General features: G+C 38.2%; 1 protein-coding gene across 3 annotated transcripts in view; it reads left to right on the forward strand.

Moving 5' to 3' along the window:
- The window catches only part of TANK (TRAF family member associated NFKB activator), a 94,342-nt gene that overhangs the window by 21,500 nt on the left and 49,353 nt on the right, over positions 1-23,489 (forward strand). For all 3 annotated transcript variants that reach the window (XM_045479995.1, XM_045479994.1, XM_045479993.1), the window contains exon 2: positions 13,733-13,880. In XM_045479995.1, coding sequence (XP_045335951.1) covers positions 13,782-13,880 — 99 coding nt within the window. In that variant the 5' untranslated portion in view covers positions 13,733-13,781. The remainder of the gene's footprint in view (positions 1-13,732; positions 13,881-23,489) is intronic.

A 23,489-nucleotide genomic window follows, 5' to 3' on the forward strand; every position in this document is an offset into this window, starting at 1 on the left:
ATAGCACAAAAAGTTTCACCAAGTTTTAACATCCAGCAAAATGGACACCTGGTCTGGGGAGCTTTTGGTTTGATGAGTAGGGAGTTGTCTTACCTTGTTTATCGTGATGCATTTAGCTAACCACCAGCTTATGGAAAAAATACAAAATCTAAATTCTAACACTGCTGGCTCAATGATATTTAAGTTTCTATTATTTCAGCTGCCTGACTGTAACACACTAACAGTTGAGGTACAGCGTGCTATGGGTATATTGGAAAGTGAGACTACAAATGCAAACTGTCATTTTGGGAAATTGGCTGCTTATGTTAGGGAACTCTCTTAAAAGTGGGAAATGATTATAACTAAATGTTAGGAGTGACAGTTCTTATCCATTTCCCTTTTTCAAGTAGGGAAAACACACATACTTTTGCGTGTCTTTAAAATTTTACCCTAACTATGTAAGACAGAGGATGTCCTTTTATTTAAGGGTATGTTCTCCCGTTATTGACTCATACTTTTGTTTCTGATACTAATTGTGGGTAAGGAGGCTAATACAGAACTAAAATACAGAAAAGACAGGGTGTATCTCTCACTAATTTATTTATCTCTTTTGCTAAGGTGTCAACTTTTCTGAAATAGAATGTAAATGCTTATTACTATTTGTACCTCAGAGGGTTGGAAAAGCAGGCGACTTTCTTTTCTAGGACAGAGTGGAAGAGGTAACTCAAGGTGATTTCCTCCCCCTGTCCCGAAACTGCATTGGATTTGAAGTGCCCTGTTACCACAAGTGTGAACCCTGGCAGAACACTTACATAGAAGTAGAATAGTCTCAGCAGTGGGGGAAACCCAGCAGAGGGGCCTTTCCCACCTTCCAAATCACCCATATTGTCTCTACTACTCCACAAAAAATAGACCTTATTAAAGCATTATAAATCATTCTGGGTGGAGGCGGTGGGAATCTGATGCCTATAAGCCGGTGATTCTTTTCAAACTTGAAATCCCAAAATATATAACTAATCAAAGTTAAGTTATTCTGGTTGAGCTGGGCAATTGGTGGTGGAATGTTGTTTGGTTCACATACGCCCAGCCTCAGTAGAGCTCTGGAAGCGCTACCACTTTGATTACTATTTTATTTTCTTCAGGATTGGTTAACTGTCACTTAGAGAATAATATTGGTTACCAAAGACAGCAAGCTTAAGATATTTTATCTATGAAGTAAGAAAAGTTCATTTAAAAAGAAGGTGGGTGGGAGGAATTAGAGTAACACTTAAGAAGAATCAACATCCTGATAGAGGAGTCCCACAAAGGAATACAGAAAGAATGAAATTGGCCAAAAAATATTTGAAGAAAATTTCCCAGAACTGAAGGATGAACTTCCAGGTGAGTTAAGTATAAGATCAGGAATCAAAATGGCTCTAGACTTCAACAAAAACAAATGGAAGCTAGAAGAGAGCATAGCAAAGCTTTCAAAATACTGTGGAAAAATTGCTTCCAACCTAGAATTTTTAACCTGGCAAACTATCAGTTAAATCTGAGGGTAGAGTAAAGGTATTTTCAGTGATGCAAGGTCTCAAAAAATTTTCTTTGCAAACACTTTCTCAGGAAGCTGTTGGAGGGTTTAGTCCACCAAATGGGATGAGTAAAACAAGAAAGATGAAAATTTGGGATACTGAAAATGAGGGATTCAACTAGAGAGAGAGATGAACAAAGGGAATCCTCAAAATCAAGGTGAAAGAAGGTCTTGAGATGAAGGTTTACCTTCAGGCATAGAGATCAACAAATCTAGACTGAAGTCAAAAAGCTCAAGGGGAGTTCCTCTAAGAAGATGAAAATGGTAGAGTAACTGAAGTGTCTGAATGGATTGTATTAGTATGATGGGAAATAAAGTAATATAAAGTTTTTTCAGGGAAAGGTGTTTCAGGGAAGGGAAAGGAGTCATAGTATGGCTTACCAGTGAATAACATTGCATAGTTATAAGAAAGTAAAAGCTGAATGTTTATCTAACTATCCTCTTTTTAGAAGATATAACTATTTTGGGAGAATGGGGAGAGTATAAAGTTGCAGGTCAGGGCCAGGGAGTGGGGGGTTAAAAAGAGCTGAATCCTTACTTTGCATAGTGGGAAGAAAAGTAAAACTGAAAAGTCAATAGTAGCAACATTAGCATGTTTGGAGATACAGAGATAAATACCAGAAAGAACCAAAAGAACTGAAAATTGTTGCCAAGGTGAAGCAGGAAATGGGGAGGGGAAAGAAGAGAGCAAGGGACTTAATGTTTTTCTTAAGCCTTGTGAAGCTCTTTGACTCATTAAAATATAGATATGTATCTCTGTGGTTAAAAATAAAAACTAGATTAGAATAAAATGAGCTAGAGATTGGACTTTCATATTGGAGAGACCTGGAGTTATCTGGGTCTTCCATTTTCTAATTCTTTGACCTTAGTCAACTTACATAAATTTGAGGCTCAGTATCCTTATGTAGAAAGGGAAGGCAATTTGTGATCCTGCAATAGAAAAATTAAAATAAGGTACTTTATATAAAGCACCTGAGGCAAGTAATATTACCTCAGTAGGTATCGATCCTTACCCCCATCCCTGATGTTCTCTGTGAGGAAATACCTCCTTCATTGTTGGAATTGTTGTCATTCAAACAGAAATCTAAAATTGTCTTTTTGGTCCATGGCTGTGTGCCTTTTTGGAATGAAGTCATGTCATTGAGATCTATGTCCTTTCTCAACTATCTGTAGATAGTTTGAGAATTTAGATAGAATTGAAATGATTAGGGTATTGGTAGGGGGAGCATCGAGTGGAAAGGGCCATTGCTGCTTGGTGGGAGAAGACTTGGTCCCACTCAAATTTCTCTCTCAACATGAACCTCAGTGCAAATGCTATCAATGGAGTCTCTTCCATTAATAGTGTTTCCAAGAGGAAACACTTGTCATATAAACTGATGAGTTGTGGAATTTTCACAGAACCAAGATTAACATTAGAGTGCTATTGCTGTGGGCCATCTGCCAAAGTATCAAAATACCTTTTTTCTTTCTTTCTTTCTTTCTTTCTTTCTTTCTTTCTTTCTTTCTTTCTTTCCTTCTTTCTTTCTTTCTTTTTCTTTCTTTTAAAGAACATCTTCTACCTTAGCAACTGCTATTTTTGTTTCCAAATTCTATATGCTTCTTCTGAAACAGTTCAAAAAGCAGATCATTGTGGAACACAAAGACACTTTATCAAAAGTCTGTTTCCCTGCCATGGTGCGTATTTGTACAGTTTTATACAGAATACAGGGCTTTCCTAGTTATGAATTGACCCCCTGTGGCAGTGATCCTAAATTTGTCTTACATCCACTTTTCCCCCTCTCCCCCGCCCCCCAAATTATCCAAGAGGTCTTGGACAGTGTTTACTGATGTGTTTTGTTTTTTTTTTAAATCACCCTGGATGATTCTGTTAACCCATGTCCTACAGGATGTTCTACCCCAAACATCCTAAACTGGGGCAGATGAGGGAACTGAGGTCCACAGAAAGGTTAAATGACTTGTTTACTCTTACCTGTCAACAAGTTTGTACTCTGTACTCCTAAATCTGATTTTATCTTTGGTTGACTAGGCTTTTTAATTTTGATCTATAATGTTCAAATTGTCTCAATAAAGAAATTAATATATTTTACACAAGATGTTGTCTCAGTCAAAAATTAACTTTGGAATCTGCATTTTATAGCATCTTTTTTTTTTCCAGATACAAAAAGAAGTGAAAGTGAAAAAAGTGAAAATTTTTAATAAGCTCTTGTTTCCTCACAGTAGGATAGCACAGCAAGTGTTACTTGGTCTGAATATTCACATTTGAGAAAAACTGGCCTTGAGGAGAGTAGAGGCTTGGGTAATTTGGGCACAAATGCCGGTGTGAGAGGTTGGTTTGTCAGGATATCCAGGGATTTGGGGGTTTTGTCTTCAGCAGTATCCAACAGTTGGAGTGAGAGAGTGTGTTGCATGGTATTGTATCTGATTTTAAACTTTTATCATATTATACATTTAAAGTCACACCCTAAACGTCTTGGGAATGACTGGAAATAGAGATCTGGAAATCTCTGAAACCTTATTTATTTTCCCATTGGAGTTCTCACAATTACTTCTAATAAAACAAGTTGTGACTTGCAAACATTTGCCCAGCAGCCTTTAGGTGTTCCTCAGGGAAATTAAAAACAAGGTTATGAAGAGCTGAGCAGTCCTGTGCCCGTGGTTAAGAGCACAGAGTACAGCTTTATAATTATGTAAGCTTTTGCCTTTTTCCATTTATCATTGGTAATATTCTCAACACTAAATGACTGCTCAGCAATTTAAACTGTGATTTAAGAGAAAACAGGCCTTTTTGTGAAAAGGTCCCCTGTCTCCTGAAGTTTCACTATCTTCATAGAAGAGCTCTTTCCTTTCATAGTGGTTTTATTTTGTTCTGATACAGTAAATGACTCAGAGATGCTGGAGGGGTCCCTAATCTGTTAACTCATAAGATTTTAGCTACTTCTTTTTCAAAAACAACTTTGCCTTTTATGAATCTTGTGCAGCCTGTGACATCTCTTATATTATTGTGGTCTGTGTAGGGGGACTTTTTTAAGATTACTGAAAATATTTTTTTTTTTCCCGACTCTTCTGGTTAGCACCAGAAGATAGGTACAAACCATCCTACTCTTGTGAAAGATCATTAGTAATGCTACTTTATTGTCACAGATTTGGCAGAGTAGAAGGGAGGAGACTTAAAAAAGATCACACAATCAGACAGAATTATTTTTCCTGTTACTCAACAGCATGTAAGGGTTAACGGACCCTTTGGATAACATTCCTACCTATTTGCCTTTGTATAAGATAACAGACTTCTGCTAAAATGCCTTACTATTTTATGCATTCCCTAGTTTATTTACCTTCTGACATGACCTTGTCCAGATAATAAGTGGTCCTATCTTTTTTGCTTTATATTTGGAAGGAAAAGAGTGTACATTTTGTGACATGAAATGATACAATAATGGGTATTGCTTCTTTCTCTTTCCATTATTTTCTTTACAAAAATGTAGGGTTTTGTTTGTTTGTTTGTTTTTGGTAAAAAGATTTGGGCTTGGTTGACTGTCAAAGGACTTACCAGTATCAGAGGACTTTCAAAAGTCCTGGTATTTTGAAAAATATCGCTGATGAACCATCTTCAACAAAGTCACCTGGGTTGCTTTGCTTATTGAAATGCATATTCCCATCCCAGCCCAGCTGATTTAGAATTGCAGGGACCTGAATGCTGCATTCCTGTGTATTGTGGACATCCATTTGGCCAACAAATCCTGTTGATTCTGACTTTGAAATGTCTCTTGAATCCACTCATCTTTCATTTCCCCTGCTCTAGTTCAAGCCCATCTTTCACCCAGAATACAGCAGTAGCTTCCTATAGATATCCTCACTTTGTCTCCAGGTTTGTATTCCACAGTGTATCCAGTTTACCTTTCTAAAATGTGTTCATCTCCTGCTTGAAAATCCTCCATTACTTCTTTTTTTTATAAAATTTTTTTCTAACGTTTATTTATTTTTGAGAGAGAGAGCATGACCAGGGGAAGGGTAGAGAGAGAGGGAGACAGAGAATCCACAGCAGCTCCGTGCTGTCAGTAGAGAGCTGAATGCAGGGCTTGAACTCATGAACTGTGAGATCATGACCGGAGTCAAAGTTGGACATTCGACCAACTGAGCCACCCAGGCACCCTAGTCCTCCATTACTTCTTAATGTCAGCAGGTTAAAACCTAAATTTCTTATAGTAACATTCAGGGTCCACTGCAATCCGGCCATAACTGAGTCTGCTGCATGTAGTTAATGCTGTTAGCACACTCTATAACTCTAGGGGGTTCCAATTATGGTCTGCATGAATCCCCTAGGGCTTTTACAGTGCAGCACAATCATACCTGGTAGCCTTGACTTCTGTCTTAACACCCTCACCTCTCCTTCTTCTCTGTACACATCCTAGACTTCATAAATAAAATACCTACAGTCCCTAAATGCACTATACTAGTGGCTTCTCAATTCCTCTGCTCTTTCAGAGTGAATATTCTTTCCTCCCTCTCAATTCTCCACTAGTTGAAATCCTCATGTGTCAGATCCTGTGTGAAGCTTTCCACAATCCCTCTCATTTTAATTGTTCTTCCTCTTGAGCTGTTATCCTGCTTACACCTTTTATTTAGCAGTTCTTTTTTCTTCTTTTGAGGTAAAACTTACATGCAATAAATCTTCAGTGAACTGTTGGGTGAATTCCCACAAATGTTTCCACCTGTGCTTCCCAGACCCTTATCAAGATATGATATGATCATACCTTTTTACACATTTATAATTGGCCTGCTAGTGTGGTTAATCATTTTCATGCCTGCCTGCCTTACTAAATTACAAGCTCTAATTAGAGAAAAAGGCAAAGACGATGACTTTGTCTCTTTCCCATGGAAAAAAGGAACATGTACGATGCATTCAGCACTGAACTAGTGTTGACTGTTGTACCAGTTAACATACAGCTCACCTCCTCTCTTAAGGGACCCTCAAAGACAGTGGCTTAAATAAGACAGAAATTTTATTTCTTCTACATACTACAATTTAAAGTATAAGATGTCCAGGGCTGATCTGGCATCAAGTCCGGTATCAAGGACATAGACATCTTCATTCTTGTTGTTCCAGCCTTATGAAGTGTTGTCCTCACCATGGTGTTCTAGGTGACTAACCACAACATCCCGACCAGTTGGGGAAGGGAAAAAAAAAGTGAGGAGAAGAGCTCCTTTTGGAAGTTGCACTTTTTTGCCAATGACCATAACATAGTCACATGACCATACCAGCTATAAGTCAGGAATACTAGAGAAGAGAACAGATGTTGAGGAACAGATAAGATACATACTTCATATTTAATCTGCACAGTAACACTACAAACTGTGTATCATAAGAAAACTAATACACAAAGAAGCTAAGTAAATGGCTAGAAAATTGCAGATCTGCCATCTGAATCCAGAACCTTTACTTTCTTCCTTCTATCCGGTACAATGTTAGGAGGGCATACTTAAATGTTATTAAGTAAATAAAAGTAGTCTTTACAGTGTTATTTCACATTTTTTATATCACATACTTTCACAGTATCATATCATTTCTTTACTTCCAGGACACCCTATGTAACTTGACTCCATGCTTCTTGCCATCCTAAAATTAAATGCCATATCAGCTGGTTTGTAACCGAGGCCTAGTTTATAATAAAAATTAAAACAAAATGAATACTTCTTTTAAATCTATATCATATGAGGAAAAATATATCACTGTACTTGCCAAGCAATCGCTTCTGTACTCTTTTTGCTTGGAAATGCTATATAATCATAAAGTTGAAGGAGATTAAATCGTTTAGCTCCTTCATTTTAAAAGCAGGGAAAATTGAGGTCCAGTGAAGGTACAGGACTTGCCTTTTATTTCGTTCCCACTGTTACTTCTTTTCAAGTATCATGGGAAGAGCACTAGCCTAATCAACCCTTTCTGTAAGTAACCATCGTTATACTGAAGAATTATCTCAGGTTTGCAGAGTTGTTATGATCAGAAAAATCAAGCTGAACATTGCACAAAGAAATGCTTGTTATCCTAGCCTTTTTTAGTGAAGAATAAATATTACCTAACACTAAAAACCTCTTTATAGCCCTTGGGAACCCACTTTAGAAAGGACGACTGCTGTTTGATAATCAAATAAAAGGAATGGGTGAGGTCATGCCTATCCATAATTCAAAAGCCTGTGCAAATGTTACCTACCTCTCAAAGCCTTTCCTAAACCTCAAAAATAGATGTGACCACTTTCCTCTCCAAATTTTGTGGCCTTTAGATACCTCAGGGAGTGTGTGTGTGTGCGCGCGTGTGCGTGCGTGTGCACACGCACTTTAAGTTACAGCTAATGATGTCGTCGTGAGGATAGGTTTTGTGTATGTTTTGTTCTCACTGTGTGAGTGGTGCCCAGTACAGGCTTTGCTCCTCCTTGGCAATGTTTCATCAAATGAACATATCCACCATGGCACCCTGGGAGAATACTTTGCAGTTGCCTTTAATAAACAGTTCTTGAACTAAGAGTTTCAAATCTTTATTCCCAGTTCGCACACTTACAGCTTTGTAGCTCTAGGCAAGTCATTTAATGTCTCTGAGCTCTTAATCAGTCAAATGGCAATGTGAATAATAGGAAATAAAGAATTGGTGGAAAAACTTTGTAAAAGGAACACAACTCTAATGTGGTACTCTCTGAAGCCCCTTGCTAATAAGTAAACTTTTTTTTTAATTGAACTGAATAGTAATGGGATATATTTTATTAAAATCTAAGTTTGACCCTAGCAGTTGGCAAACTTTTGTTGGAGCTTGGAAACTTTTCCAAGGAAAGATAAAATTATCTCCCTTACGTAGGCTACCTCTTTATTATTGAACAGTTTCATTATTGAACCAAGGGATTCATGAAAGAGGAAGCAGCCTGCTGCCCAGGGATTTTCTTGGTGCCTCCTCCTAGTGGGCACACACTGGACCCAGGAGGCAGAACAGGAACTTGCTGTCCTTCATTTTCCTTCTCACAGGAACCACCCAGGGGAAAAAAGGAACTACTGCCAGAGGGGCAGATGTGGGTGGGTAGGGACTATCCTAGCTTCAGGGGATTGCCCTGAGTGAGTAGGGGTGCTTTGCCTTCTCCTTGCCCAGATGCATTCTAGGGCATCAGTGACTTAATCTTTTCCTCATAGAATGGAGGGGAGCCAGCAAACCAGACCATGGATGGCTTTCCTAAAAATACACTTCAGAGAGAAAAACCAGGGGCGCCTGGATGGCTCAGTTGGTTGAGCGTCCGACTTCAGTTCAGGTCATGATCTCGCGGCTCGTGAGTTGGAGTCGGGCTCTGTGCTGACAGCTCGGAGCCTGGAGCCTGCTTCGGCTTCTGTATCTCCTTCTCTCTCTGCCCCTCCCCCACTTGTGCTCTGTCTCTCTCTGTCTCTCAAAAATAAATAAATGTAAAAAAAAATTAAGAAAAAAAAAAAGAGAAAAACCATAACTGTAAGAATGTTTCCAAGGCAGAGGTTGCTCTAGCTTGGATCTCCTGGGTTTAGGTGATGAGATTTGCGTTTGAGCATGTTTACTATAAATAAAACCATTTCCCTGGAGCCTGGCAAGTTTTGCAGAAGGCATACCAAAATGTAATTGAAATGTGACTGCCTCTTAAATTGTGAAATTAATTTTACACTTAACAAATGCTTTAAAAAAAATTGAGGAACAAGTGGCTTTAAAGTTCAGGGTGTTAATATTTGAAATCTGTCCGATTTAATTAGTTGGGTCCCAGCGACTTTTTCTGTGGTCAGTGTCACTGATCTAACACCCAATTCTCTTCTTGGTTGTGAGATAGAAATTAAATGTATCATTTATTTAGTTGTATTGACCTGAATTGTATCTCTCCACCACACATTCTTATTTCAGAAAATAGGATGCATCCATGTGGAATTTACTCAGTAACTCTTCTTAGTGACATTTGTGTGATCTAATTCAAGGACCTGAAGTAAAGCCTCCACACTATTTACTTGCATATGATGCAGCTATTTTTAGTACTGCATTTACATTTTTAAAGACAAGAATGCACCTTCTTGATGGAGCAGACCTGCATTTTTAGACTCACAGACTCAAGAACTGTAGAACAAATAAGTTTCTTAGACATCAAGTCCAAACATCTTTTTTTGTATTGGAGAGAAATAAACTTGGGTTCAGAAAGATTTGCTCCTGGGTGGCTCAGTCGGTTAAGCAACCAACTCTTGATTTCAGCTCAGGTCATGATCTTGCGCACAGTTTGTGAGTTCAAGCCCTATAAATTTTAGGGCTATGTGCTGACAGCATAGGACCTGCTTAAGATTCTCTCCCTCTCTCTGCCCCTCCTCCATTTGTGTGCATGCTCTCTCTCTCTCTCTTGCTCTCTCTCGCTCTCAAAATAAATAAAACCTAAAAAAAAAAAAATAAAAGATTTAGTTGCCCTGAACTCAGGTCACAGACTTATTCAATGATAGAACAAAATAAGAAACTAGATGGATTCCCAATTCAAGGCTCCTGTTTGTCTCAGATTTTAAAATATAAATGTGTTGTATGTTGACAATTTGTTATGATATGCAGGTTTTTAAGACAGTGATAGGTAACTTAGTCACTTAGTTACTTAAAACCTCTAATTTCTGCATTAGCATATTACAGTATATTATAGTCTCTATAGCTGCCTATCCTTGTTTTCTTTCGCTTCTTGTATACTTATTTTTATCTTGCTCGTATTTTTATAAGCTGCCTTAAATCCTTCTTTGAATGATATGGTGTCCAAAGTACTCAAAGTGATACTTTGTGTGTTAATATTATTTATTTTTCTGTAGTGTCTATGGCATGTCAGAGATCCTGGCAGTGTTAGTTATCCTAACAGTATTTTGTCCTTTATATCTATCAGAGGTGGCAGTAGAAACAAACTTCCTGAGTGGAATGCCAAAAAAAATTACCATTCTTTTATTTATTCAGAAAACAGTAACATTCTGATTCCCATAACAAAACCCTCAAAATTGTTTTTATTAAACCTGAAAATGACTTAGTGTATTTAGTATCTTAAAATGAAAAGACCATTTGATAGGATTGAAATATTACCTAGGTATTTAAAAGAGCATTGTGATTTACAGTCAACTAATTTTGATAAGAATGCAAAGGCCATTCATTAGGAAAAGGAAGGGCAGCTGGATAGCCACATGCCAAAGAAAGAGTTTGGACCCCTACCTCATGCCATATACAGATAAACTCTGTGTGGATCAAAGATCAAATATAAGGCTAAAAGTATAAAATTCTTGTAGGGAAACATAGATGAAAATCTGCATGGCCTTGTATTAGGCAATAGTTTTTTAGATATGACATGAAAAAAAGCAAGCAACAAAATGAAAAATAGATAAATCAGACATCATCAAAATTAAAATCAAGGAGTAGAAAGACAATCTACAGAATGGGAGAAAAATTTGTAAATTACATATATCTGATAAATCTCTAGTTTCCAGAATATATAAAGAACTCTTACAACTCAGCAATGTGAAGGGCCACCTGGGTGACTCAGTCATTTTGAGCATGTGACTCTTTTTTTTTTTTTTTTTTTTTCAACGTTTATTTATTTTTGGGACAGAGAGAGACAGAGCATGAACGGGGGAGGGGCAGAGAGAGAGGGAGACACAGAAGCGGAAACAGGCTCCAGGCTCTGAGCCATCAGCCCAGAGCCCGACGCGGGGCTCGAACTCATGGACCGCGAGATCGTGACCTGGCTGAAGTCGGACGCTTAACCGACTGCGCCACCCAGGCGCCCCAAGAGCATGTGACTCTTGATTTCGGCTTGGGTCTTGGACCTGGGGTCATGGGATCAAGCCCTATGTTGGGCTCCGTGCTGAGTGTGGAGCCTGCTGGAGATTCTCTCCCTTCCCCCTCACCCCTTTCCCCCCACTTGCACTCTCTCAACAATATGAAGACAAATAACCGAATTAAAAAGTGGACAAAGGATTTGGTAGATAGGCATTTCTCTAAAGAAGATACACAAATGACCAGTATGCACTGGAAAGATGTTCAACATCATCAGGGAAATGCAAATCAAAATTGTTGAGGTACCACTTCACACCCACTAGGATGGGTGTCCATTTAAAAAATGAACAATAAACGTTGGTGAAGATGTAGAGAAATTAGGGCTCTTATTACTAGTAGAAATAGAAATTTGTACACATTCTATGGAAACAGCTTTGGCAGTTCCTTAAAAAGTTAAAGAGGATTATCATCTAACCTAGCAATTCTGCTCCTAGGTATGTAACCAAGAGAATTGAAAACATATATTCACACAAGTATGCATACACAAATAGTAGCTTTCTTCAGGATAATCAAGAAATGGAAAGAACTCAAATGTCCATTAACCGAGGAACATATAAACAAATGTGGTAAATTCATACAACGGAATATTAGACATCAAAAGCAGTGAAGTACTATTACGTGCTACAACATGGGTAAACCTCAGAAATTGTTTGCCATGTGAAAAAAGCCAAACACAAAAGCCATATATTGCATGTTTCCATTTATATGAAATGTCCAAAATAGGCAAATCCATAGAGTCAGAAAGAAGATTAGTGATTGCTAGGGGATTGGTGGGAGGGGGGAATTGGGATTAACTGCTAATATTACCTTCTTTGTGTAGTGATAAAAATATTCTGCAACTAGGGGCTCCTGAGTGGCTCAGGTGGTTGAGTGTCTGACTTCGGCTCTGGTCATGATCTTGTGTTTCGTGAGTTCGAGCCCTGCATCATGCTCACTGCTGTCAGCGCGGAGCCTGCTTCAGATCCTCTGTCCCCCTCTCTCTGCCCCTTCCCCGCTTGCACGCTTTCTCTCTCTCTCTCAAAAATAAACATTGTAAAAAAATGTTCTGGAATTAGGTAATGGTGATGATTGTACAACAAAAAGCCACAGAAGTGTATGCTTTAATGTGGTGGACTTTATGTTATATAAATTGTATTTTTAATTTAATTTTTTTATGTTTACTTATTGAGAGAGAAAGAGCGGGCAGGCATGAGCAGGGGGGTGGGTTGCAGAGAGAGAGGAAGAGAGAGAATCCCAAGCAGGCTCCACACTGTCAGCACCAAGCTCGAAACAAGATTTGATCCCCCAAACCATGAGATCATGAACTGAGCCGAAATCAAGAGTTGGAGTCTTAACTGACTGAGCCACCCAGGCTCCCCTATGTGATTGTGTTTTAATGTAAAATACTGAAAAAAAAATTTTTTTTTCAAAGCATTGTGTACCCAAAATAAAATGAAAGATGTTATGAAAGCTTAAAGTGTAAGATTAAGAAGGATTTCCAGTCATTAAGAAGTGAAATAATTTAATACCCTCAAGCCCCCTAGGACTGATAGAGAATTTTATCTATTCTCTGGCTTTCAGAGGATTAAGAGAAAAGTCCTGTGGTGGTGTTTTTTACAGCTGGACAGGAGGAATCAGAAGCATTATATGGTCCTCTGCTCAGAGCCAAGGAATGTGGTTAGAGATGTTATGCAAATTGAGATGATAAAACCAAATTACCTCCACTCAGTAGATCACCTGTAGTTCAAAAACAGCAGGGAGTTTGGAAAACTAATAGAGAGTGTGGGTAGGACTGAAGGGATGTGATTTTTTCTTTTTTAATGTACAATCCAACAGCAACTCTCCCTAGATTTTGTGCTAAAATAAGAGCATTTTCACACATTTTAATTGCTCTGCGATAACAGCAGTGTGAACTCCATCCACAAACATTTATTATCTATTTAACTTTGCTCTAATTTCAGTGTAGCAAGAATTCACCTTGTAAGTGGGAATAACTGTCCGTTTAGTAAAAAGAAATCCCTTCCCACGTTGTTAATCCTGTTGTGCATTTCTATAATAAAGTATTAATAACAAATGGCCTTTTATATTTCTCCATTTTAAGGTTGCATTTATAGATTACTGTTTTCAAAGTAGCATCTTTGTGAATTGGAACCCCACTTGCTCCTTGAACATTAGTAAAGAATATTAAAAATTGTAGAAGTTAAGGTTTCTTAACATTTCTAATCAGGATTTTAGATGAGACCCATATGCCTTTATAAACCTTTATAGTACTTGGTGCTATAATGTTCATGATAAACTGTATGGAACTGTTTTTAAGATGTGTCTTAAAAATGAGATTTGTGTAACTTCATAGCTATCTAAATTGTTTTATTTTCCAGACCTGTCATTTACTCCATCCTTTATAGTGATGCTACAGAACAGAAAGGAATGGATAAAAATATTGGCGAGCAACTCAATAAAGCTTATGAAGCCTTTCGACAGGCATGTATGGATAGAGATTCTGCAATAAAAGAGCTACAGCAAAAGGTATATGGTTTTGGTTTTGAAAGTTATTTCTTCTGGTAAATGGAATTTGAGAATCTTTTGCAACTAAAAAATATTGTACAGTTTGAAACTTTCTTGAAGAACTATAAATAACTAAAACACGGAGATTTATATTAATGGATGGAATTTAAGATTGTTATTGTTTTTTTTAAAAAAAAAAAAAACATTGTGACCAGAAGGAAGAGTTCACAAAGAGTATTATGTTCCATGAATAATTTTTAATTTTCAGTTGCAAAAGAGGGTAAGTTGGAGGAAAGGTATACTTCCTAGGCATAAATTTACCTTAGTAGTTCCTAGACACATGTCTGCTATTGGCCCATGATTAGGTCTTCACTAATCTGTAGCAAAATGAGAAAAATACGAATGTAATGAACTTCTTGTAATGCTAAATTTATCCAATTCAAAATTCTGTCCTTTATTCTCATATTATGTTTCCATGTTTCCATACTATCAGAGTATAGGGCAGAATTGTATTAACACACACTTTTGTGGGGCACCTGGATGGTTCAGTTGGTTGAGCATCCATCTCTTGACTTCAGCTTGGGTCATGATCCCTTCCCAAAGGATCAAGCCCTGCATTGGGCTCCATGCTGAGGATGGAGCCTCCTTAAGATTCTCTCTCTTTCCCTCTGCCACTCCCCCCTGCTTATGGGTTCTCTTCTCTTTTTCTATCTAAAAAAAAAAAAAAAAAAATCCGCCCTCCACTTTGGTGAGATGATAATGATAGAATTTTTGTTTATTTATTTAATATCACTATTTAGTAGTGTCTTGGGGGTCCCCAATAGCATATACACATTCTGTGCTTCTAAAGGGACTCACAGGACTTAGCATACAGTAATGCTCACAGTCAAGATTTATTACAGTGTCATGATAAAGATACACAGCCAGATCATTAATATAAAAAAACCATCAGGCAGATTCTAGAAGGATCCACATGCAGGCCTCCTATGCTCTTTCCCACCTGTGAGGGGTCACACAGAGTGCACCCTGCCTCCAGTCAAAAATTTAGTCACACATGTGCAGTGCTTCTACATAGGGAACTCCATTTGAGACGCAAGAGTTAAGGGTTTTTATTAAGAACTAGTCCCATAGAACATCTACAAAGGCAAGGTAATTAAAAGCAAAAATGAACTATTGGGACCTCATGAAGATAAAAAGCTTCTGCACTGCAAAGGAAACAATCAACAAAACTAAAAGGCAACTGACAGAATGGGAAAAGATATTTGTAAATGACATACCGGACAAAGGGCTAGTATCCAAAATCTATAAAGAGCTCACCAAACTCCACACCTGAAAAACAAATAATCCAGTGAAGAAATGGGCAGAAAACATGAATAGACACTTCTCTAAAGAAGACATCCAGATGGCCAACAGGCACATGAAAAGATGCTCAACGTCGCTCCTTATCAGGGAAATACAAATCAAAACCACACTCAGATACCACCTCATGCCAGTCAGAGTGGCTAAAATGAACAAATCAGGAGACTATAGATGCTGGCGAGGATGTGGAGAAACGGGAACCCACTTGCACTGTTCTTGGGAATGCAAACTGGTGCAGCCGCTCTGGAAAACAGGGTGGAGGTTCCTCAAAAAATTAAAAATAGGTCTACCCTGTGACCCAGCAATAGCACTGCTAGGAATTTACCCAAGGGATACAGGAGTACTGATGCATAGGGGCACTTGTACCCCAATGTTTATAGCAGCACTCTCAACAATAGCCAAATTATGGAAAGAGCCTAAATGTCCACCAACTGATGAATGGATAAAGAAATTGTGGTTTATATACACAATGGAATACTACGTGGCAATGAGAAAGAATGAAATATGGCCTTTTGTAGCAACGTGGATGGAACTGGAGAGTGTGATGCTAAGTGAAATAAGTCATACAGAGGAAGACAGATACTATATGTTTTCACTCTTATGTGGATCCTTAGAACTTTAACAGAAGACCCAGGGAGGGGAAGGGGAAAAAAAAAAGTTAGGGAGGGAGCCAAAACATAAGAGACTCTTAAAAACTGAGAATAAACTGAGGGTTGATGGGGGGTGTGAGGGAGGGGAACGTGGGTGATGGGCATTAAGGAGGGCACCTGTTGGGATGAGCACTGGGTGTTGTATGGAAACCAATTTGACAATAAATTTCATATTAAAAAAATAATAAAGGTAAAGACTTAAAAAAAAAAAAAAACTAGTCCCATAGATACCCTATGTCAACCAAAATTTCAGACTCTCAGAAGGAAAGTAGGTCTTCATCATAAATCTCATAGTCTCTTGGTATAGTCTAAGTAAGCTGTCATAGCAGTCAACTTTATCACTTAGGAAATGTTCTCAAAGTTAGGCTCCCAGATGCCAGCCAAGGGCTAACCTTCATTAGTTTCAACAGGCAGTTGAAAGTGGGAGATCTTACATTGGTTCCCTCATTTAAGAAAAAAATACATTAGCCTTGAAATTCTGAAGTCTAAGAAATATGCTAGCCATGCAGTTCTTAGTTTCTTCCATAAATTTAGGAACTACACAATTCTCTTCATCCTACTTTAAACATCTATAAAACTAGCTGTTATACATATTTCCCTGCATTCCTCAGAAATCATTATTATTTGTGATTCTCCTGTTGGTTTATAAAAGAATACTTCCATTTGTATAGGCAGACTTATGGACTAAGTTCTTCCTTGGGGGGGCGCAGAGGAGAAACAGACTCATAACAATGACAGGGAGTTTTCTAAAATTATTGAAGTTTAGATTTTGGATTTTTCCTTTCTAGTTCAGGTATAAGGCATAATCACTTCTTTTTTTTTTTCAACGTTTATTTATTTTTGGGACAGAGAGAGACAAAGCATGAACGGGGGAGGGGCAGAGAGAGAGGGAGACACAGAATCGGAAACAGGCTCCAGGCTCTGAGCCATCAGCCCATAGCCTGACGCGGGGCTCGAACTCACGGACCGTGAGATCGTGACCTGGCTGAAGTCGGACGCTTAACCGACTGCGCCACCCAGGCGCCCTAAGGCATAATCACTTCTTAAAAAACAAAACAGAGAAAAAAGAAAAACAAAATTCCCAACTTTTATTCTTCTTATTTTCCTATTAGGTTCACTAAGAAATTTCAACAATCCTGTACTTGTTCTAGGAAAGTTAGGAAACACAGAATTAGGGAAGAGCAGTATTGACATATTCTTAGGTTAAGGCAGAGACAGAAATTTCTCTAACTGCTCCTCTGCCTGCACTAGCCAATGGTAAGAAACTCTTGTAATTTAACCTTTTAACTGCCATGGAAGAAGCCTTTGTTCACGTCAGCAATTATTTCAAGGAGGGTAAAGGGAATTTTTTTTTTTTTTTTAATATTTGTCACGTACTCAAGAATAAAAGAAAACATGTATACTATATATTCTTATGTACTAAACTCAAAATATCCTGATCTATTTTAAAATACTATTGTATGCCTGCCGTATACTAGGCCCTTGATGAGGTTCTGAGAATGCTGAAACAAAACATAGTTTATACCTTTAAGGAACTTTCCAATTAGAAGCTAAAAAGGAAGAGTAATAGTTCTTATCATAGGATACTAAGTGCTAAAGTGGAAATCTGTGGAGGATAACATAGGAGCACAGAGAAGGGGCACCTCAGTCAGTCTGGGAGGATCAGGTGATAAGCCAACTCTCACGCCCCTCACTTAGGCTAAGATTAGGAGTTGGGCAAATTAAGGAAGAAGAGTCCTGCAAGCAGGGGGAGCGGTATATGTAATAAAAACACAAAAGGAAGGGAATATATGGTACATTCCACATACAATAAGGTGATTCTATGGCTCCAACAAGAACAATAGAGCTGTACAGGAAAAGAAGCTGTGAAGGTAGATTAGGGGCCTATCATGAGGAATAGGACTAAGTAGTTCATACTGCATTCTTAATCAAAATGTACTGAAGGATTAATATACATGCTTCAGAAAAGGCTTCCTGACATTAGGATATAGGATAGAGGACAATGTAGGATTCAGCTCAACAAACATATTGATAATAAACAGTGTTCTAAGAGCTGGGAATATAAAAATAAGTGGTAATCATCAAGGCACTTTATCAACTTTAATATATATATATATATATATATATATATATATATACACACACACACACACATGTTTCATATATTATGTGTATGTAAAGGTATACATATATAAATGGTATGATTATATATAAGTATCCATTAATATGCATATGTTTTATATATATACAGTTGACCTTGAATAACGCAGGGGGTTAGGGGTGCTGACCACCATCCCCGCCCCCCCGCGCTGTCAGAAATCTGCATGTAACTTTTGATTCTCCAAAAACATAACTACTGTTAGTCTACTGTTGACTGGAAACCTTACCAATAACATAAAACAATCAATTAACACATATTTTGTATGTTATATGTATTATATACTGTATTCTTTCAATAAAGGTGAGCTAGAGAAAAAATGTTATTAAGAAAATTATAAGGAAGAGAAAATACATTTATATATAGTACTGTACTGTATTTATTGGGGGGAAAAATCCACATATAAGTGGACCTGTGCTGTTCAGGGGTCAACTGTACATATATTATACTTCAGTGTAAAAAAGAAAAAATGAATCATTTTAAGCAGTCAACATGCAGACTTAAGCATTAGGGATGAATTAGGGAAGCAGTCTAATGTTTATTTAGAAAATAGAATGGAAAGTAGGTGGCACCTGAATGCAGGCCACTTCTGAGTGTGATAACATAGATTCTAGATGATAACTAAGTATCTGGAATAGAAGACTGGATTGATGGTGGTACTGACGACTGAAAGGAACAGTAGAGAAGATGGAGATTTACAGATGGGGAAATAAGATGTGTAATTAGGTTTTAGCTATCGAGTTTAGTTACCTGTGGGACATGCAGGTGAAATTGTATAATGGATGGTTACAAATATGGATTTAGAAGCCTAGGTAGAATTGTGAAGAAGAGATTATAGTTATAGATTATAGAATAACAAATTTTATTATAGCATTGAATAAAATAGCATTTCCAAGTTAGAGTGTATAGAGCAAAGGAGTATTTGAAGGATAAGAGGGTGAGAGGATGGAAATAAGACCAACCAGCTGGTCATTGGAGATTTAAAACTAAAGAATTGACTATGAAACGAGGAGAAACACCTATTCCTCAGAACTGGAAGGGATGAGAAAAAAAAAAAAAAAATAGGTTCACACGAAGATAAGTTTGCAGATAGGAGTTGGTGGTGGCAGGAAGTTAGCAGGGTTATCATGTATCACTTATATGTGGAATCTAAAAAAGTCAAACCTATTGAAAACAGTAAAATGGTGGTTACCAGGGATTAGGAGGTGGGCATAATATTGATGGTATTTAAGGGTTTAAACTTGTAATGAGGTAATGATTAGTGAATAAGCCAAAGAGATCTAATGCACAGTGTAATGAATATAGAAAATAATATCATACTATGATTATATAATGTGATAAATACTGCTACAGGGGCAATCATATTACAATATATAAATGTATCAAAGTAACACACTGTACACCTCAAACTTACACAATGTTACATGTCAAATTTATTCAATAAAAGAAAAATAGGGTTATAATGTAAGAGTTTATTTTTTTCTGTGAAATACATGGTGAGGTCATCTGAGTGAAGTGATTTTAGGATATTCTGAGAGTGGTAGTAAAGAATTGAAACAGCTTCAGTTAAAAAATGGGAGAAGAAATATGTTGCATCCAACATTTACCATGAATTTTTGGTGGTATCAATCCATGTTTGTTGGTCATTTTTTTCAGCAGCTTTCTTCATATAGAAGTGGAATGAGCAGATGGCCAAATCCAGGATTGGGAGATTGCAGAGTTAAGAGTAGAAGAATGTGGTTAGTGGTGGCCAGAAAGTGGGTACAAAAGCAATTGAAATTGTGTGCTTTGAGATACAAACTAACATCAAGAAGAAGTTAATCTAGCAGTCTAGTAGACTAAAACAAAAAAAGAGGGTTTATGTCCGAAGTTTCCATGAAGTGAAAGAACAGATCCAGAAGGAGTGAAAGAATGTGAGAAGTGAAAGGATTGACTGTTCGCAATGAGTTTGAATTGATGTTTAGGATTTTCTGTTTTCATAATGAGTCATGAAAGTGGGTAGCCGGAGTGGGATTGAGAAATTTTAAGAAACTCAGATTAGAGCACTTCTCCTTAAAGTGGTGACAAGATTAGGAGCATTTAGAAAGACTGTGTGAGGGGCGCCTGGGTGGCGCAGTCGGTTAAGCGTCCGACTTCAGCCAGGTCACGATCTCGCGGTCCGTGAGTTCGAGCCCCGCGTCGGGCTCTGGGCTGATGGCTCAGAGCCTGGAGCCTGTTTCCCATTCTGTGTCTCCCTCTCTCTCTGCCCCTCCCCCGTTCATGCTTTGTCTCTCTCTGTCCCAAAAATAAATAAACGTTGGAAAAAAAAAAATTTAAAAAAAAAAAAAGAAAGACTGTGTGAGAGGAAGAGCCGAAATTCTTGAATGTGAGAGAATGACTAGTATGTTGTAAGATAAACAGTTTTGAGGAGAGACTGGTATTAATTGCATGCCTTGTGGATGGCCTTTTGCTTAAGTTTAAAGGAATATGGCTCAAAAGTGGCAATGATGAGGCGAGATACTGTTTATCTTCTTGTTCTCCCACTTCCTATTTCATTGCCCAACCCCTGTGGTTTGATAGGACATTAGACAGCTTCATATGAGGGGACTGCAGAGGTATTTGTATCCTCCAGAGACAACATAATAATTCCCATTTTAAAGTGAGGTGTGGGGCGCCTGGGTGGCGCAGTCGGTTAAGCGTCCGACTTCAGCCAGGTCACGATCTCGCGGTCCGTGAGTTCGAGCCCCACGTCGGGCTCTGGGCTGATGGCTCAGAGCCTGGAGCCTGTTTCCGAGATTCTGTGTCTCCCTCTCTCTCTGCCCCTCCCCTGTTCATGCTCTGTCTCTCTCTGTCCCAAAAATGAATAAACGTTGAAAAAAAAAAAATTTAAAGTGAGGTGTGCCTAGGTTACTCAGTCGGTTAAGTGTCCAACTTTGACTCAGGTCATGATCTTTCAAGTTCATGAGTTTGAGCCCCACATCGGGCTCTGTGCTGACAGCCCAGAGCCTGGAGCCTGCTTCAGATTCTGTGTCTCCCTCTCTGTCTCTCTACCCCTCCCCTGCTCACACTCTGTCTCTCTCTGCTCAAAAAAAATAAATAAATAAACTTCAAGAAAAAAAAATAAATAATTAAGTGAGATACAGTCTTTTTGAAATTCAATTGTTTTTAGCCATTACACTTCCCTATAGTATAACGAAATAGTTCTGACATTAGGTTTTATGCTTCGATCTCATTTGTTATGCTTTTTTAAGTTAACAATTTTCTAAAATATTTTTGTGGGAAGACCTGTATACTTCCTCTTGACATTTCTTGGGATTTTATTTTATGGAATATATATTGTTTTTTGAATTACAGACTCAAACATACCAAGTGTAAATCACTAATTTGTTCTCATCTAACTACTCCCAGAAATGAAATTGAACTTTGAAGTAAAACCAGCTAAATATTCCTCATTTAGAATCTTTAGTAATAAGATGATACATACAAGTTCTCAAACTTATGAAGATAAGAGCAAAGGTTCTGATGTCAGAAGGGCCCCAAGGGATGTGCTGTCAGTAAGCCTAGCTGCCCTTCCTAACACTGTGCTTGAAGAATTGGTCTATTGAGTGACATCAGCAAGATGGCAAACTAGGAAGTTCCAGGCCTTGTTCTTCCATGAAAACGTCAAATAAACAACTACAGATTGATTGAAATAATTTTATAGGAGTTCTGGAAATCAGTGATTATCAGCAACCAAGCAAACGCCTAGTCAAGGAAAAGCCATATTCAAAACTGTAGGAAATTTCATGGCATTTCTACTTGCCCTTGACCCACTACCTGCCCAGTGTGGTGTGGTGCATTTGGGAGGAAATAGCCCAATTCCTGGTTCCCTCCCTCAGGAAGGAAGGAGAAGAGTGAAACTTGTTTGACACATCCTGACCTGTCTGTGGACTATCCAAGGGAGTGTGTTCTGTCTCATCTGACTTGGAGCTCAGAGTTGGGAATGGTAGCATAAGTTTGGGTCTCAAGCTAAAAGTCATGGAAGGCAGTGGTGGGCAATTTAGCCTGTGGAAACTGCAGGGGGACTGCAGTGGACAGCTGAGTGCAAGAGATTGAAGGAAGAAGACTATAATAGAACATCTAAGATCCTAAGAAGCTGGGGTAAGACCTTTTGAGAAGCTAAGATACTTCCAGCCAGCCAGGGAAAATCAGAAACAAACAGAAACCTACACCCACTGGCCCAAACAGGATACACACTCGGCAAATACCGAGGAAGACCTTAAGGCTTTACCCTGAGCCAATCTCAAGGCTAAGGGGCCTGCTAATTAGTTTTTGTTAGTTTTCTTTTCTTTTCCTCTGACTTCTTTATTATTATTACTAAATATAATTTACTGTCAAATTGGTTTCCATACAACACCCAGTGCTCATCCCAACAGGTGCCCTCCTCAATGCCCATCACCCACTGCCCCCTCTCCCCCAACCCCCATCAGCCCTCAGTTTGTTCTCAGTATTTAAGAGTCTCTTATGGTTTGCCTCCTTCCCTCTCTGTAACTTATTCCCCCCCCTCCCCCACAGTCTTCTGTTAAGTTTCACAGGATCCACATATGAATGAAAACATATGGTATCTGTCTTTTTCTGCCTGATTTATTTCGCTTAGCATAATACTCTCCAGTTCCATCCACATTGCTACAAATGGCCAGATTTCATTCTTTCTCATTAGGGGCCTGCTAATTAGTGAAGATCTTCCACACCAGGCTTTAGAGACTGGAAGAGTTTATTCATATGCCCCAGTTTTCAATAAATTACAAGGCCTATGAAGAAACAGGGAAATGTGGCCCTTTCAAAGAATAAAATAAATTTCCAGAAACAGTTGCTGATAAACATGCATCAGACTTACTAGACAAGGACTTTAAAACACTGTCATAAATATGCTCAGAGAGCATACAAAATAAACAAAGGAGGGATGCCTGTGTGACTCAGTTGTTAAATGTCTGACTTCAGCTCAGGTCATGATCTCATGGTTTGTGAGCTCAAGCCCTGCATCAGGCTCTTTGCTGACAGTTTGGAAACTGCTTAGGATTCTCTCTCTCCCCATCTCTCTACCCCTACCCCACTCGTGCTTTGTCTCACTCTGTCTCTAAAAAATAAATAAATGTTAAAAAAAAAAAATCAGTGAACTCCAAGACAGGCCATTTGAAATAATGGAGTCTGAAGAGCAAAAAGAAAAAAGTAAGAAAAGTGAGCAGAGCCTAAGAGACTTAGGGGACACTATCAAGTGGGGCAATATACACATTATAGAAGGAGGTGAAGAGAGACATTATTTTTTAAAAATAGAAAAAAAGAAATAGGTTATTTAAAGAAATATTAAATGATGACTTCCCAAATTTGGGGAACAACATAGATATACTTATCCAAGAAGCTCAACAAATTCTATGTAGGATAAATTCAGAGAGCCCCATGTCAAACTCCATTATAACCAAGTGTCAACAAAAACAATCTAGAAAG

The sequence above is a fragment of the Leopardus geoffroyi genome, chromosome C1 (genome assembly GCF_018350155.1).
Source record: "Leopardus geoffroyi isolate Oge1 chromosome C1, O.geoffroyi_Oge1_pat1.0, whole genome shotgun sequence".
NCBI lineage: Eukaryota > Metazoa > Chordata > Mammalia > Carnivora > Felidae > Leopardus > Leopardus geoffroyi.